General features: G+C 37.7%; 1 protein-coding gene across 1 annotated transcript in view; it reads right to left on the bottom strand.

The window, feature by feature from the left end:
- The window catches only part of MAP3K15 (mitogen-activated protein kinase kinase kinase 15), a 1,833,462-nt gene that overhangs the window by 1,372,272 nt on the left and 445,024 nt on the right, over positions 1–16,166 (bottom strand). The window contains exon 4 of the mRNA XM_044072272.1: positions 3,253–3,446. Coding sequence (XP_043928207.1) covers positions 3,253–3,446 — 194 coding nt within the window. The remainder of the gene's footprint in view (positions 1–3,252; positions 3,447–16,166) is intronic.

The following is a 16,166-nucleotide window of genomic DNA, read 5'->3' as shown; positions in this document are numbered from 1 at the left end:
ACAATAAATTTGAGCGGCAAAGGTGATGTGCTGTATTTACTTTGAAATGCCCAGCAAGCTACTACTTATGGATATTACATATATTGACCTTGTAGAGCTGTAGTGATATGCCTGGGATGACAAATGTACTTTACCATGACAAGAGACCTTTTTTTTTAGTTGGGGGATTTGACTCACAGCTTTGAGGGGAATAAACCCACAGTTTCAGGAGGAATGAACCCAAAGCTGTCCTAACAATCTCTGTGCATGTAGACTTAACATCATGACCCACTTACCAACCTATTCAGACAGAAGGCATGCAGAAGCACACTTCTAACATTGCACTGTCATACTAATTCCATTAAGGTATGACAGTACTGACAGATGTGGTACTGCTATACAAAAGTTATACATACTTATGGTAAAGGTTACAATACAGACATATTTCATGTCAGTAGGTATACTTACCTGGACACTCTCTTAGGTGCTCTAGTCTACTGCTGTATATCTGCCTGTTCCTTTTGATCTCTGCAGAGGCTAGAGACATAAACAGGACATACCGAGAACTTTGATGGAAGCAAGCATGGAGAGGTTGTTTAGCTGCTTACAGTACTGAGATAGTGACTGCATTCTAAATTCAGCCTCTCATCAGACAAGGAGACAGGGCTTGCACTGACTCAAGCCACTGTACAGGTGAACACACTCTTACCCTATGAGTTGGATGCCAGAAGTATGGGTGGCAGCCTCGGCCAAACTATTGCAGGGATCAGGCTTGTCATGTGACCTTGTGCAGCCCTCCTGCAGAGCACACAGCTGTAAAACATATAGAGGATGTCCAGAAAAACCTTGGACTCTTCCTCACACCACTTCTATATTCTAAAAAGAGCACTAACTTCTCCTTCTCCAGCCATAATATCTCACTTTGAAAGATCTCAGGAAAAATGGCAGGGAGCTGGCACCCAAAATAATACTCATGTCTCAGCCTTGGTGCAGGGATAGACACAGATAGGCACTTCATTTGCATGATGGATGGCAAAATGATAAAATATAGGAACTGTATTATTATGGTTCCAATGTGACTTTAAGGTGTGAAACATGGGGGTCCTCTATACTTCTAAATGCTGCTACTGCTGACATGTTCTGCAATGATTCCATCTTCACATGGTTAATCATGGGATGACAATTCTCTCAGTCTTAATGTTATGTTCACCTCGTGTGCATTGCATCTTGTTGTCCTTTGCACAATGTTTACCAGGTTTATTTATCACGCAAACTGAGCAATTCAGAAACAATAATGAGATAAGCCCTAATTAGTATAATGATCATTCCTACAGGAGAGAATATACATTATATAATCGCAACACACTAAGGAAGAAAACTACTTCAAAAGGCATTTGAATCCAGCAAGTTGATTTTGTTCTTCTGAGTCAGATATTGGCTTGTATAAGGTAACTGCTACCCACACAATTAATTCAGTTCCAGAATGTTACTTTTGACTGTTGCTAGGGCATAATGTTTGTGAAGGATGTTACTTTATCAACAATTTTATGTTGTGTTGGTCTGTTGATGTGGTCATCATGTTAAGTCTACATGCACTCTGGAATTATAGATAAACTCACTAAACTAGGCATAAATCCCTATGTCACAAGATGGGTGGCCAACTGGCTCACCGACAGAACCCACACAGTGAAAGTAGCCGACTCCAGACCAGTGACGAGTGGAGTACCACAGGGTTTGGTCCTGGTTCCTCTCCTGTTCGGCATCTACTTCTCTGAAGTGCAGGCCAACACAGAAGGTCTTTGGCTAACAAAGTTCGCAGATGACTGCAAACCGGGAGTCATAATAAAATCACCTAATAATGTAGACATTCTACAAAAGGGTCTCACAGAGTCAGATGCTTGGTGTCAAAGTTATGGCCTCAAGCTCAATGCCAAGAAGTGCACTGTCATCCTCTTTGGGAAAAACTCGGTACCCATGAACTACCACATAAGCGGTAGCTCACTAAACACTGAAAGTGTGATAAGAGACCTCAGGACACAGGTGGACAGTAGTCTCCCCTTGATAACCACATTGCCACAGTAGTCAGGAAATCCTTCTATGCAGCACACATCATCACAAAAAGGGTTCATCACACCCATTACAGAGTACAATGCCCCATTTGGCATGTATCTCACAAGACACCTACAATAACTGGAAAGGCCACAGGAATACCTCACTAAGAGGATTACTGACCTCAAACTGATGCCATACACAGACCGTCTCAAAAAACTCCAGCTCTACTCTATCGCATATCGCCTACTTAGAGGCGTTCTCTCCCTAACATACAAAGCTATGTTAAACCCAGAGCTGTTGGACATGCTACACTTAAAGAAATCCCAATCTCTCCATACAACACTCTCCAGGGATATATCTGAAACCACATATACTTCCCCACGGCATGAAATGTTAATTGTTGTCAGATGACCTTGGGGTTTCAGGGAGTGATACAGCACACCACTGGACAAAGTGTCTGCAGTGAAACCCTCTTGCAGATATATACTTGCAATGACTGCAGCAGCACAAGTATATTTGCATGATGTACACTCCCTGAACATTTGCATATGGGTAACTTCAAATCTAAGGTGAATGCAGCATCACTGAGTGGCAGTGAAACATTTCTGAATCACTGTGCCATGTTTCTGCCTCAGCATACACGGCACTTCATTATACAGTCATTAGCATACAGCACAACGGATCACATTATTTGACCTAGTTACATTGTACAGTTGTGTTTTCTGAATCGTAACCAGTCTGCACACTGCCACTCATTAGGCAAATTTGCTTACCATGATGCGGTAAAGTTTTCTGAATCTGGAACCAAATTTAATGAGAATAAAGCTTGTTTGCCCATCATTTTCATACATATGATGATATGTTTAACATTTTTCGTTCCATGCAAAAAATGTACTGCTCTGTGTATTCCAGCTATTGTACTATGAAGGCTACGCTACTAAGATACCAATTGCCTGACTTTATTTTATCTCAGATTCTATCTCAGTCAGGCAGAGTACAAACAATACATTTCTGTATGAATGCATTGTTTATTATTTTTACATTTGTTAAACAAATATTCATTCTAGCTGAGCTTAGAAAATAGAAACTCTTCAAAATTTGGAAAAAAAATCTGTGGAAAACAAAAGGAGTCAAGTGAAGTTTAGGTGTGCAAGGTTGCACAAAATATTTATACTTCAGTTTCACATAAAATGTGCAATGCAGCAAAAACGTAGAACATACCAGGAAGTAACATGGATATCCTTCAGTAAACTAATAAACCTGTCCACTAATGGTACACAAAGAGGTCCTAGCAAGTTGTCCCAGCTGGGCTGCATATATTCAGAGGCTCTTCTCTGCGCATCACTTTCACAGTAATAGTATTCATTGTTAGGACTCTCAACATATGGAATAAACCAATAATTTCCAGTGGAAGCCTAGAAAAGGAAACAGGAAAGTGTTACTTATATGTGCATGCCACTGCTTTAAGCACACCTAAACTGAAATTCCTCTACTTTAGAATGGCAGTTTAAATACAGCAAATAAATCAAACAAACCCCAGAAGCAATGTTTCATAGGCAAGTACCAGGAAAAACGGTTAAAGATTATATAAACAAAATAATACACACAGAGCAAGGCACAATGGGACATAACATGTGCGTTAATGAACGATTTCAGAATTTGTTTCCAGAGTTATAGTACCTAGAAAAATATTAGTAAACCTTAGCAAAGTTAAAAATTCTGACCAAAGGCATACCTTACTTTCAGATCTGAGTTATGGTATGTATTATGCTTGGTGTGAAAAAATACTGAAATGTTACTCTTCATGTAGAAATCATATCACACTATCTCATGAGTAGAGCTTCAAAACTCATTTCTGAACAAAAAATAAAAGAACAAACCCTACCCTAAAGTAATGTTTCAAAGGCAAACACCTCATAAAACCTGGTTTTCTTTCTTTATTTTTTTAAATAAACCTATATGCATTCAATACAGAAAGCTATCATGGAATGCATATATATGTGTATATATATATATATATATATATATATATATATATATATATATATATATATATATATATATACTCCCACGACAATGGATCAGTTCAGAATTTTAAGTGTTATAGACAACTGCACATACACACACACACACACACACACACACACACACACACAGACACACACAGGCATACACTTGGGTAATACAGAACCGTTTACCATAAGTACCTCATAATTTAAAAAGTAAAATTATAAAATGGTTGCAAACTATATTGCTAACATGCTAAAATTAGTGCAAGCAGCTATTAATGAAATAACCCTGTCTTATTCTACTTTATTTTAAAACTATGTGCAGTAAGTTTTTTGTCTAAAACAAGGATATTTTGAACTTAACAAATATAAACTTTGAGAAAACATCAAATCACAGTTTGTCTTTTAAAATTCACCACATCCCCTGCTTTTATCTGAAGTTAGTTATATGCAGCAAAAAAGAAGACAATAAAAACCAAGTAATTCTGAAACAGATGCCAACAGATATATGGAGGTAATTTATTTAAAAACATATTTAAGATACAATAAAAATAACACGAGTAAAAGAGAAACAACTTCAGCTTTCTTTGCTGAAAACAATACATGACAGATAGGCCACTATATTCATAGGGTGCACTCGCATAAAACAGCAGCGTGCAGCGCATCTAACAGGTGGTCACATTACTGGTGCAATTCATGAACTTAGATTTCACTAAGCACTTACCACAACAATACTTTTATACATAAACTATCAGCATAGTACAACTGTACTCTAATGTCACTGATGCAAATGTTTTGTTTGCCTGGAGGGTATTATGCAAACATGGCGTGTACTTCACAGTGTGTATGTTAGTGTGTGTGTGTGTGTGTGTGGGGGGGGGCAGATGACCAACAGACAGAATTGAAGGGGCAGAGGAGAACCATTCTACAATTTGGATCTTGCCAGTTGCACAGTTCTGTCTTACTCATTCCTCCACAGTCATGTCAGGGATGAATCAAAGAACTTTTCAGTTCACTATCCATGATTGCAAACAGCTCTATATTCACATGTATTGTAGTGAGGGGAGAAGGCTGGGTGCATTCTTCAACTGGTGGAGATGTTGCAGTGTCGTGCTGATGGGTTGGAATGCACTGCAAGGGACTATTCAACTCGTAGACTTCTGGTATCACACAGTAGTGTGTTTTCCTTGTTCTATTAATACTTTGCATAGAGCTAGTCTGGGTAAAACATTCTTATTAACAAAAAAAAAAACTGATACGTGTACTAGAATTATCTGGTGTAGACCATCTTAGAGCAACTTGGGAAATCATTAGTACGAAGCCACAAGAATCTCAGACAGAAAACACTGCCAGAAAGGACAACTAGAGGTCTGACTATACTGCAATAAACAATCGTCTTAAGGAATGGAAATGTAAGGATATTATGCAGTTGAAAAAAAAATTAACAATTGTTGGGAATTTCTTTAAAAAGATATCAATGACTTAATTAAGTTTGTCCAAAAAGTATAGGTGAAAACAGTTATGACTGTAAAAAAATTGCTTAAGTTAGTAAAATAATGGGTCATCACTGGCAGAAGTATTAAAAGAAATCTAGGCTGAAAAAAAAGGAGAGATATCAAATAGCAAGTAACAAATTTAGGAGATTGTTTTGGACAACTAGAAGCATAAGTTGGCATTACACTGCTGATAAAAACAAAGCTTTTTACAAACATCTCAAACAATTTCAAAAATACATCTCCCGATATAAGTATCATGGTGAATGGCAATCTAGTAAGAGATCCTAACACTTTGGTCAAGTCTTGCAAATGAAATTATATCTATATTAGTTAAAATTAAAGCATTTGAACTGACCACCACCTAATCATTCGAAAATCAAAAAAAAAAATCGGCTGAATTTTCTGAGATAAAGGAAAGCTGAAATACTTGCACTACAGCACAACAGACCAACAGCTAAGCATATAAAACCCACCCAAGTGGGGGGCTTAAACCCCCACACCCCCCAACTTTATATACCAAGTCCAACATCGCACTACAGTGGAGAAAAGGCAACATTGTGCTGTAGGTCAAGTATTTTTTTGCACTCAGTAAATTCAGCGAATCACTGAAACAATTTTCGCTGTATAAGGGATGATGATTAGGGCTTTGCTGCAATGCAATTTCAGCGAACTAATATAGACCCGTAAACATTTATCAAAATTGTGTTTGAAGGGAACTAATTTACCAGAGAGGCATACCTCTCAATGTGGAAATATCAAAAATCTGGACAAAGGCCCTGAAAAATAGGTGTAACTGGCCAAAAATCTGTACGCTGATTAACATAAAATGTGCATACATAATTATGTAATGGAAAACAAAACTCCAGATGTAACACCAAAGTGAAAACACCAAAACTCGATTTATTGTAGCATAAAACAAAAGTAAGCGCTTTCACATTCTGAGCATTTCCTCAGACTTAAAAACACCAATAAAAACTCCAGTTTAAATAGTATCCAATAACCTACCATGGCAAATAACAAATTAAGCTATTCAATAATGGTTTAAAGAAACAGCATTATTTCAACCATAATACAAAAGTATATGCTCATGATACATTAAAAATATAAGAATATAAAAATATATATAAAACCTCTAAAAATATAATATATAAAATCTAACATGACTTCAGCAAAACCATCAATATAATCACATATGTAAAATACTGGCACAAAACATAAATCATAATGAGCCTACGATGGTAACTTAGCAACATGAGTAGTGTGTCAAAGGTCTATTCAATAAAAAAGGGGCGAGGGAAACTATCATTTAGACCACAAGTCTTAACAGCTTGTAGTCTGATGACTCATTTGGTTTCTATACACTCTGTATAATTCTTAAAATTTCCTAATCTCATACTTCTGTTCACTAATTCAATAGCTAAAAATGTGAATTTATGAGAGAATCCATTTTCGAGTACGTTTGGCCAAGGCATCAGTCTCATTTTCTTTAATTGCATATATGTGTTCCCTTACTCTTTCTCTTAACCTGCTATTCGTCTTCCCTACATAGAAGGATGAACACTGACTACAACCTGCTAGATATACAAGATCTCTTGTTTTACAATCTGTGCAGTGATAAAACTCGTACTTCCTGTTAGTTACTGAATGTATGAAAATATGACTATTCGCCATATATGTGCACCGATTACAACTTCTGCATGGGAACGTTCCTTTTCGTTTAGACAGAACCCTGATATTATTCCTTTTTTCATAACAAAGTCATCTCTTTAGAGACTTATTATTCTTATAGGTATAACTTGGTTTAGTCCCTACAAGGTTTGTGATCTTCTCATCAGCTGTTAGGATCCTGCAATTCCTAGCAATGATTTCTTGTACTGATTTCTTGTTATTACAGTAAGGGATAACAATTCTAACTTCATGTAAATTATTAGCTGCTGAAGGGTGAACTATCTCTCTGTTAATATCCCTCCTGAAATAAGGTTTCCCTTTATTATTCCTATCTATAAGCCCTTCATTCTTCAGATAGTTGGCCTCATTATCTCTATATACTCTGCAAAAAGAGAGGTTTTACCCTAGCATTCAGGCTTTTCCCTAGCATGCTTTTATTGAAGAATATGAAGTGTGAATCTCAAATGCTAGGCACTAAGGCTTGACTGTAATCATCCATGAATTACCAGAGAGGGGAATAAGAGACATCACAGAAATTCTAACGGGGACAGGTATGGGGTGTGTGCGTGTGCGTGTGCGTGTGTGTGTGTGTGTGTGTGTGTGTGTGTGTGTGTGTGTGTGTGTGTGTGTGTGTGTGTGTGTGTGTGTGTGTGTGTGTGTATATATATATATATATATATATATATATATATATATATATATATATGCCTATGCGTGTTTTACTACACACTTGTAGGTGGAAGAGTGATGGGGTGGAGAAGACTTGTGCTAACACAATGTTGTCGACCTTGTTAACTACCACAAGAAGTGCTGATCTGTACTCCTTGGTAGTTAACTGATTCATAGGCATGCAAATTAGCCAGCAATGAGGACTTGCCTCACTGCAACTACCATGTCCATGAATCGCAAAATACCACATCTGTTGGCAGGGCCTTTTTGCCACAGTCCTTAATGCAATGCATGGACTAGTGTGCATGTGTGTATGAATAATTTACTATGTGTGTTTGTATGGAATGCAGTAAATAGTTAATGAATCCTTGGGTAGGTTAAATGGAAAGGTCCACGGACTCTTTTCAGACACAATGCTAGTCAATAACTAAAGACAAAATAGTAATTCAAAAATGTTACAGTAATCATATTTAGATTCCATACCAAGGGAAAAGAGTCGGCAAGATCAAGAGTATAGAAGGCATACCAGAAAAAAATGAAGTGCAACAATTAAATATATCTGCTCAAACAGAAAATTTAATAGACAAAGAGGAAGGCACCTCCATGCAGTTTAGGTAAAATTACACTATAGTGAAATCTACATAAGCTTATACAATAAAATGAAAAGTAGGACAAAAGGCAACACTACTTAACCATTTCCTTACATCATTCAAAAGGAATGCAAGCACAAAGTTTAACAGATTCTACAAAACTAAGAGAAGAATGTCTAAACTTGAGCCTTCAATGGTATGAAGTCCATGCAACACCAAACACATCTGTAATGATAGACTTTGTGTCTGTAACACTGAGTATATGAAATAAAAAGTAGAAATGTACTAGTAGCAATTTCTGTATAACAGTACAATCACCTCACCAAATTACTTAACAGTATTTTATATTACTGACTGACAGAAAACAGAGTTTATTAAGGAAAACAACTGCAACAAAGACAAGACTGAAAAGATCCTTACTTTCAATTTACCTTACAAAAGTAGTTTTTGATAAGCCAAGACCACGCACGTGAAGAAAAATGATACAGTTGGAACAATTATTTGGCCTGGTCTAACACGTTTGTTTCACCACAATGCATTCTTGTTTAATTCTTCATTAATAGAAAGATACTTTACAAAGTACTGTACTGTTAAGATAGGCTAAATCTGTGAAAGAACCCTAATCTGCATCAAACAGGCAATGGAGATTGAATGGATGCACATTCCAATAAACCACCTTACCACAATGGAGAAAAATCTATGAATAAAACTCATCAGCCAGAATTATTACCACTTCCCTTTAACAAACTTTTTGGAGAAACGTACATATGTAACTGCATATATTGCAGCTATGACAATATATTTGTTTTCTACAAAACTGTTTTTATAAAACGGAAATAGAAGAAACAGCTGTGATGAGGTTTATTATTTTTTTATGAATCATATGGCTATAGGAAGTGTTGCAACAGTATTCTTCATGACTTCAGCAAGGCATTTAATTAGGTTAAGCATGCTTTAGTTCAACAACTAATGAAGACGATTTTCTATTTCTGTCACACCTACAAATAACATATTGTATAAAAGTAGCTGATGTCCAGCGGCATATTAAGTATAACTTGGGCCTTGGGTTGTTTTCATATCGTAACCCCCCTCTGCGCACATTTTCAGGACCATGCATAAATGCATGTATTCTTTTGGATTCTTTAACACAGCAACATTAGTCAGAGTGTGTTTTAAATTTGTAGTTCTGAACATTTTTCCAGTATGCAGTGAAATAAAATAAATTAACTAGTAATGACAAAACTGCTCATAAGTATTCCAGTTTAACTTACACAAATATACACTAGTCCTGCAAAGAGAGACTAATGATTTTTTAACGTTATCAATTCAGCAAGGTGAAGATATCCACAGACATCCCCAAACCCATTGTTCACTGCAGTCTTTTCAGATGCCTAAGTTCATAGGAGATTACTAGGCTAATGGTTAAAAGCCCTTACAGGCCTAGCCAATATAACCTAATTTTACCCAACATAGGGCCCCTAGGGGCAAGAGGATAGCATGGATTTGTGAATATGCCTTAAGTATCTTACAGACCTCCCCTGTCTATAAGGGACACAGGCACTACCCCAGGTGTGAATTTGCAGTTCCTTATCCATTGATCCAAATTGCATTTGAAGAGGGCCAGGGAATGACTATGCTTAATCTGAATAGGAAGCCTGTTCTAAAGAAGGGACAATATCTGAGACATCTGTCTCTCCAGCATGTTTTGTTTGAGTCACTAAGTTTAGACCCCTAGATCTGATGACCCTCATATTGTTTGACTTATCATTTGTGATAATTGGCACCTGTTAACCATAGATGCCCATACAGCAGATGTTATAGGGAGATACCCTTCTTTTGTATATAGAAACAGTAAAAGTTTGAAAAGGATCTTATGTGGTGATATACATGTTACAACAGCTACAGGAGGAATCATTTCTAATAATCGAGTTCCACATAGACAAGGTGCATTCCCCTGTCACAATTGTAACAGATGTAATCATATAGTAAAGGAACAATTATTTAAGCATCCAATTATGGATTATGTCTTTGTGCCACACTTCTATGCTGACTGTAACACGCGTAATTTGATATATCTTGCCACGTGCAACAGATGCCAGGCATTCTATGTAGGATTAACAAAGAGAAAGCTCCAAGAGCGTATATACAATCACTTGTATGACATTAGAAAGAAAATAGAGACGAATGCTTTAGCAAAGCATGTAATGGAACATCCTTCACATTTTTTCAGTTTTAGGGTGTTACAAGCGATCAATGATAATGGCAGGGATGGTAATAAGGAGAACCGTTTGGCCGTGACTGAGTTAAACTGGATATTAAAGCTAGGAGCGCATTTATCACCAGGGATTAATAATATGGTATCTATTAAGCCCATTCTATTATCTAGGTAGATAACATCATTTCCCTTATACACAAAAAAATTTTTTATATGATATTTCATGTAACCTTTTTTGTTCATTGCTAGTTATATTCATACTCTCATTGATACTTTTTATCCTTGTTATTGGTCTTTGCATCATTGATTGGCTAGATAAGTTAGAATATAGTTATGCACATCCCCATATTTTAATGCATAATGTGTATATATTGTTACACGTAGTTGAGGGCCCCAGTTGCTATGTTTGAATGGGCCTCTATACAGACCAGATATATATTGATTTGAGCGGATGTATTTTCCAGTATAATATATTTGTAATTTTTTGCCACTTTTTCCAGCGAACATAGACCAGCCTTTCAAACTGGGATATTACAAGTAATAAATTTGGCTGATGTATATCAGTAATTTTAATTATTTGGCTGATGCTTATCAGTAATTTTAGAATTTTTGCATATTTAGATATAATTAATATTATTATTAGGGTTGAAGTCTTAATTTTGATTAGCGGCATGTCCATTAGTTCATGCCCCTTAGAATAGGCAAGACTGCTTTTCCTATATTCACAGCGTCACACATTGAGATTAGGCAGTCCTTGTTATAAGCAGACAGCTTGATGTGTTGGAGCTGTAAGCTTGTTATCACCCATTTGTCATTCGGGTTATCAAGTTCAACAACAATATAGGTGCGAAGCACACTAATTAGCGCCATACATTAGTACATGTCGCTGACGATATAAAGAAAGATTTTAAAGGAAGCTATGATACAGACATTTATAATGTCTATATTGTCTTCATTTCTCCGTAGTTCAGCGGAGTCACACTATTTTACATTCTGAATATTAGCCTTATACTTTTAGAACTGCTATGTTTTAGTTTTTAGTAGATACTTACACTTGGGATTCTTAACCCTATTATTCACTGTTTAAGTAAAGAAAAAGCAGGCTCAAGCAGTCATTGTCTCGTGTTATTCATGTGCCGCGCTGACTATATTTAGTCAAAGCAGTGAGATTTTGGCACTATTGAGTTAGCAGTAAGTAGATTTTCAACATTCTCTGTAGCGTTTTTTGCAATACGCTTGTTGTTTTAGTGCAGGCTGCTTGTATTTAAAACAGCAATATAAATACAAGATTTGATAAACATTCATAATGTTTAATGCTGCTTTTAACATTGGCTTGTTTTTATAATAATCTATTTGACTTACCTTTGAGGCTTTGTTTGTCTTGTTGATGTGGTGCTTGATGCTTAACAAGTACGCTAAGGGAGCGCCCCGCATTGGAGCACAAGCTTTATGCTGTTTTCAATTTAGTTAGTTTCCCGCGCTTTAGCGGATATAAACTAGTACACAAGCATTGATTAATTGACATCTGATGAAGCGTGGACTTCCCACGCGAAAGCGCTCATTTCTGTATTTTCTGTTTTAATAAAGAACGTGTTTTGGAATATATGAAGGATTGCTGACTACTTCTTCAACTGGATTATTTGCAATTTGTATGCTATAATCATATGTGCATCCATCGTGGTTGGTTCCTCACTTTTGTATCCTCATTTTTCTTGTTTTTGGTGAGTGAACCTCTTAACAGGGATACCGACTGCAGTCAGCATTTCATAGGAGATTACTAGGCTAATGGTTAAAAGCCCTTACAGGCCTAGCCAATATAACCTAATTTTACCCAACATAGGGCCCCTAGGGGCAAGAGGATAGCATGGATTTGTGAATATGCCTTAAGTATCTTACAGACCTCCCCTGTCTATAAGGGACACAGGCACTACCCCAGGTGTGAATTTGCAGTTCCTTATCCATTGATCCAAATTGCATTTGAAGAGGGCCAGGGAATGACTATGCTTAATCTGAATAGGAAGCCTGTTCTAAAGAAGGGACAATATCTGAGACATCTGTCCAGCATGTTTTGTTTGAGTCACTAAGTTTAGACCCCTAGATCTGATGACCCTCATATTGTTTGACTTGCAGATGTGTAGCAGCTACATCAGGGCTGGATTTGTGAGCACCTTGTAGGTCAGACATAGGTCACCCCTTAATATTCGGTAGGAAACAGAGTAAACGGATAGGGTTTTTAGTCTATCCACATAGGACACGTTGTTTACAACCGTTATCTTCTTTGTGAAGAACCTTTGAGATCACTTCTGTTGCTGTAAGTGCTTAGTCAAGTACATGCCAAATGGCATATTGTACTTAATTATTGATCTAATGAGAGCCAAGTACAGTGGTACTATAATTTCCTTGGATCTGGATGCCATACTTTTACTTATAAGCTGTGCTACATGGAAGGACTTCCTCCCCACTGTGGACACATGGCAGTGAAAATTCAGGCTATTATCTACCTGTGTACCTAGATCTCTCACCAATGAGCATACTGTTAGGGGTGTGTTGTTGATGATGTAATTTGCAGACATATTTGACTTTCCTAAGGGTAAGGTAATGCATTTTTTTCACATTTAGTTTTAGGCCACGATTCTAGAACCAATAATTTGTCTAATCTAGACCCACCTGAAAGATATCTACATTGTTGGGGTTTTCAGTGATTGGCCCCAGCTTGCAGTCATCAGCAAACTTTGTTATCCAGAGGCCTTCCACATTAGCAGATACTTCAGAGAAGTATATCCCAAACAGGAGTGATCCCAGCACTGAGACATGTAGCACACCACTAGTAAACGTCCTCTTGCTAGCTCTGGATTCACCCACTTTACTCATGCGTCCTGTCTTTGAGCCAACTGGCTATCAATCTGGTGACATAGGGATTTATACCCTGTCATGTGAGTTTATTTACAATACCTGAGTGGGGAATTGTGTCAAATGTCTTGGCCAGGTCAAGATAGGTGCTATGTACTGTTTTTAACTTCATCCGCGACCTTAGTGACTCTCTCAAAGAAATCCACCAGGTTCATTAGGTATCACCTGTTCTTGACAAAGCTGAACTGGGTTGGGTGCAATGTTTGGAGGCTTTTTATGACATTATTTATCAGGTCCATGATTATTCTTTCTATGGCCTTACATATAGGACTAGTCAAGCTTATGAGTCTGTAATATCCCAGGTCAGTAGATGGACCCCCTTTATGCAGAGGGATGACTGTTGCTGTCCTTCATTCTAGTGGAACAAAGCCATCCCAGAGGCTGGGATTAAATAGGAATCCTAATGGTCCAGATAAGTCCTGATTTCAGTTGATTAAGAGGCAACCTAGTATATCATCAAGCTGAATCGAAGTCAGGTTTTTAGTTAAAATCATCCATAAGAATGGCATTGGGCTGGATGGTGAGTGATTCTAGCAAATTCCAGCAAGATATATGGGTTTTCTGGTTCATGGTAGGGGATCTGTAACTAGCAAGAATATGGTAATGGATTTTTCCCATGGTTAGTTGGGCAAGGAATAGCTCAAGCATGTCATATTGTTTGACCGGCCTTGAGGTGTGCTTATCCTTTATGTAACTAGATTCACCTCTGCATTTTGAACTTTCATGTTCAGTGGGTGGTCAGAACATATAAAAAGTGTTAGAGCCATGCAATGCCAGAGTGCTTTCCATGGCTTTGAACCTTGTGTCAGTAACTCTAAAGATGTCAGCATTCTACAGAGTGAGGAGAGTTTTCAGGGAGTGCAGTTTTTTGTTGAGACTCATAGCATTGAGCAGTAACACCTTTAGTTTGTCCTGAGTAGCTTTTATATTGAAAAGTTTGTCTGTTTGGTAATGCCTAAAAAGGCTCTATAGGGGTGGATAATGTTTTGGCCAATATCTCAAAGCATATAGGTGACAGGTGAAAACCATCCCTGGCAATGCAGTGTGGCCTGTCAACCATGTCCTCCCAGGCTGACAAGTACTGGACCCCTTTGGAATCAGACCAGTCACTAAGCCAATTCTTAAAGTTAATCATTTTCTGCTGGTATTGTGGCATCATCTTTGGAAAAAGTAGAATGCTACTCAATGCTAGGCTCACACCTGCCTGTGATACATATTCTGAAAGCTCAATCATGTCTCTCTTCATATAGTCTAAGAGGTATGTCTCAGTCTTTCACAATGACTATGACTGAGTCATACTGGTACTTAGGGGTAAGTGATTGCACAATCAGGCTAATCCTGGCCCCTGACAGGCAACTACCTGTAATCTTCCCCTTATCCATCCTGGTAAGAGGGACATCAGTGTGTCTCACAATGGAGTCTCCTATGACCAGAATATTGGGTTGTGGAGTGGTTCACTGTATGGGCTTCATAACTGAAACACAATGACATGTGGCTTTAGGTGTTGTGATGGGAATTGTCTTGTTTGTGTGCATGCAGACTTTCTAAGGACTGCACCTGAGAGTCCTTTGAAGTTTGAGTGAGTTACATGTGAGCACCTACTCATATGTGGGTCTATGTGCATGGCCCTTTGTCGGTGCAGGGACTGGTGTGTGTGTGAGTCTCTGACAACCTGTTTGGTGCTTTTTGTGTCTTTATGTGAGAGTTTAGCCCCCAGTGTCAATGTGTCACTACATCTCTCACATACTGTATTTGTCTGTTTGAGAATTAAATGGTTGTCAGTGTACATAAGGTAATTGTTAAATTGCATCAAAATGGCCATCTCCACTAAGCTGGATGCAAATATAGCAGGAAAAGTGCCCATCCATGGTTGCAGGTCCTAATGTGCACTTGCAAGGGATAGGTGTGGATGGTGCTTGTAACCAAATAAGGGTAGATGGTTACTTGGTATAATCTGTAGTTAACCTAAACAACGATGCTGCCCAGCACCCAAACCAGATGGTCTCTGAGCAGCACTAGTTCTGGGTGCTATAATAAGGTAAGGTACACCTAAACAGTGCTAACTAAATGCAGCTCACCATGCAAACTTGTTAAAAAATAATAATAATAATGACCAAAGTAATATATTTCAAATTTGTTTCACACAAACACAATAGCCAAAGTAAAGTGTTCCAGCTTAATAGACGCACATGCACCCTACTCTTGTGTAGCCAGATTAAAGATGGTTTAAAAATAACAAGAACATAATGTACTTTCGTCTGCAGATAACAGATAGATATATTCAAACTCAGCACCCACAACACAGGAAACAGCTCATTAACAAACAAGAGCTTCAGCTCTCTGCACTAACTGCCCAACAGAGAACAGTTTTAACTAACTGCAGAAATCCTTTACAATTTGATCTTTTAGAGAAGGCTGCAACACAGTAATATGCTACAATGATTACATAAGGGATGCTGGAGGTCAGACAGTTCTGATCAATCACTCCAAATAATGCAGACTGTATGACCTGACAAATGTCAATCCCTTTGCAGTTGCTGGAGGCTGTAAAGAGGGTATTGCAAGAATATATTACTAA

This window comes from Protopterus annectens, chromosome 5.part0, assembly GCF_019279795.1.
Source record: "Protopterus annectens isolate FY-2018-M chromosome 5.part0, PAN1.0, whole genome shotgun sequence".
Lineage (NCBI taxonomy): Eukaryota > Metazoa > Chordata > Ceratodontiformes > Protopteridae > Protopterus > Protopterus annectens.
This window is presented reverse-complemented; position numbering and strand designations above follow the sequence as displayed.